Raw genomic sequence first — 372 nt, forward strand, 5'->3', positions numbered from 1 at the left:
CCGCCCGCACCGGAGAGCCGAGCCCAGCCGAGCCTCCCCGCCCCACCGCCGGCCCCGGTGCGCTGCCCCGCCGCCCCTCACCTGGATGTAGTTGTTTTCGCAGTAGTCGGCGACTCGAGTGAGGTTCTGGTAGCTCTCGAGCAGAGCCCGCTTGCCAGAAGGGATTTCCTCCTCTAGCAACATCTGCAACTCTGCCATTTTCCACCCCTCCGCATCGCTTCCTCTTGCATTAAAGAGACAGCGGCAGCGCCGGGCTCGCAACCCGCCTGGTATTGTGGGATTCCTCCTCGCCTCGCTTTCGTGAGCTCTCGCTTTCCCCACCCATCCTTCCCCCTCCGGGGGGAGAGAAGGAAAAAAAAAAAAAAAAAGATA

At 61.6% G+C, this 372-nt stretch overlaps 1 protein-coding gene across 7 annotated transcripts in view; it reads right to left on the reverse strand.

Annotated features, from left to right (window-relative positions):
• The window catches only part of ABI1 (abl-interactor 1), an 84,530-nt gene extending 84,203 nt beyond the window's left edge, over positions 1-327 (reverse strand). For 6 of the 7 annotated variants that reach the window (XM_010582922.1, XM_010582843.1, XM_010582681.1 and 3 more), the window contains exon 1: positions 82-313. In XM_010582922.1, coding sequence (XP_010581224.1) covers positions 82-198 — 117 coding nt within the window. In that variant the 5' untranslated portion in view covers positions 199-313. Of the gene's footprint in view, positions 1-81 lie in introns of all 7 variants that reach the window. The other variant, XM_010583088.1, reaches the window with a different exon arrangement.
• Between the last annotated feature and the right edge of the window lie 45 nt (positions 328-372).

Source organism: Haliaeetus leucocephalus, unplaced genomic scaffold, assembly GCF_000737465.1.
Source record: "Haliaeetus leucocephalus isolate CR32 unplaced genomic scaffold, Haliaeetus_leucocephalus-4.0 Scaffold0, whole genome shotgun sequence".
NCBI classification, from domain to species: Eukaryota; Metazoa; Chordata; class Aves; order Accipitriformes; family Accipitridae; genus Haliaeetus; species Haliaeetus leucocephalus.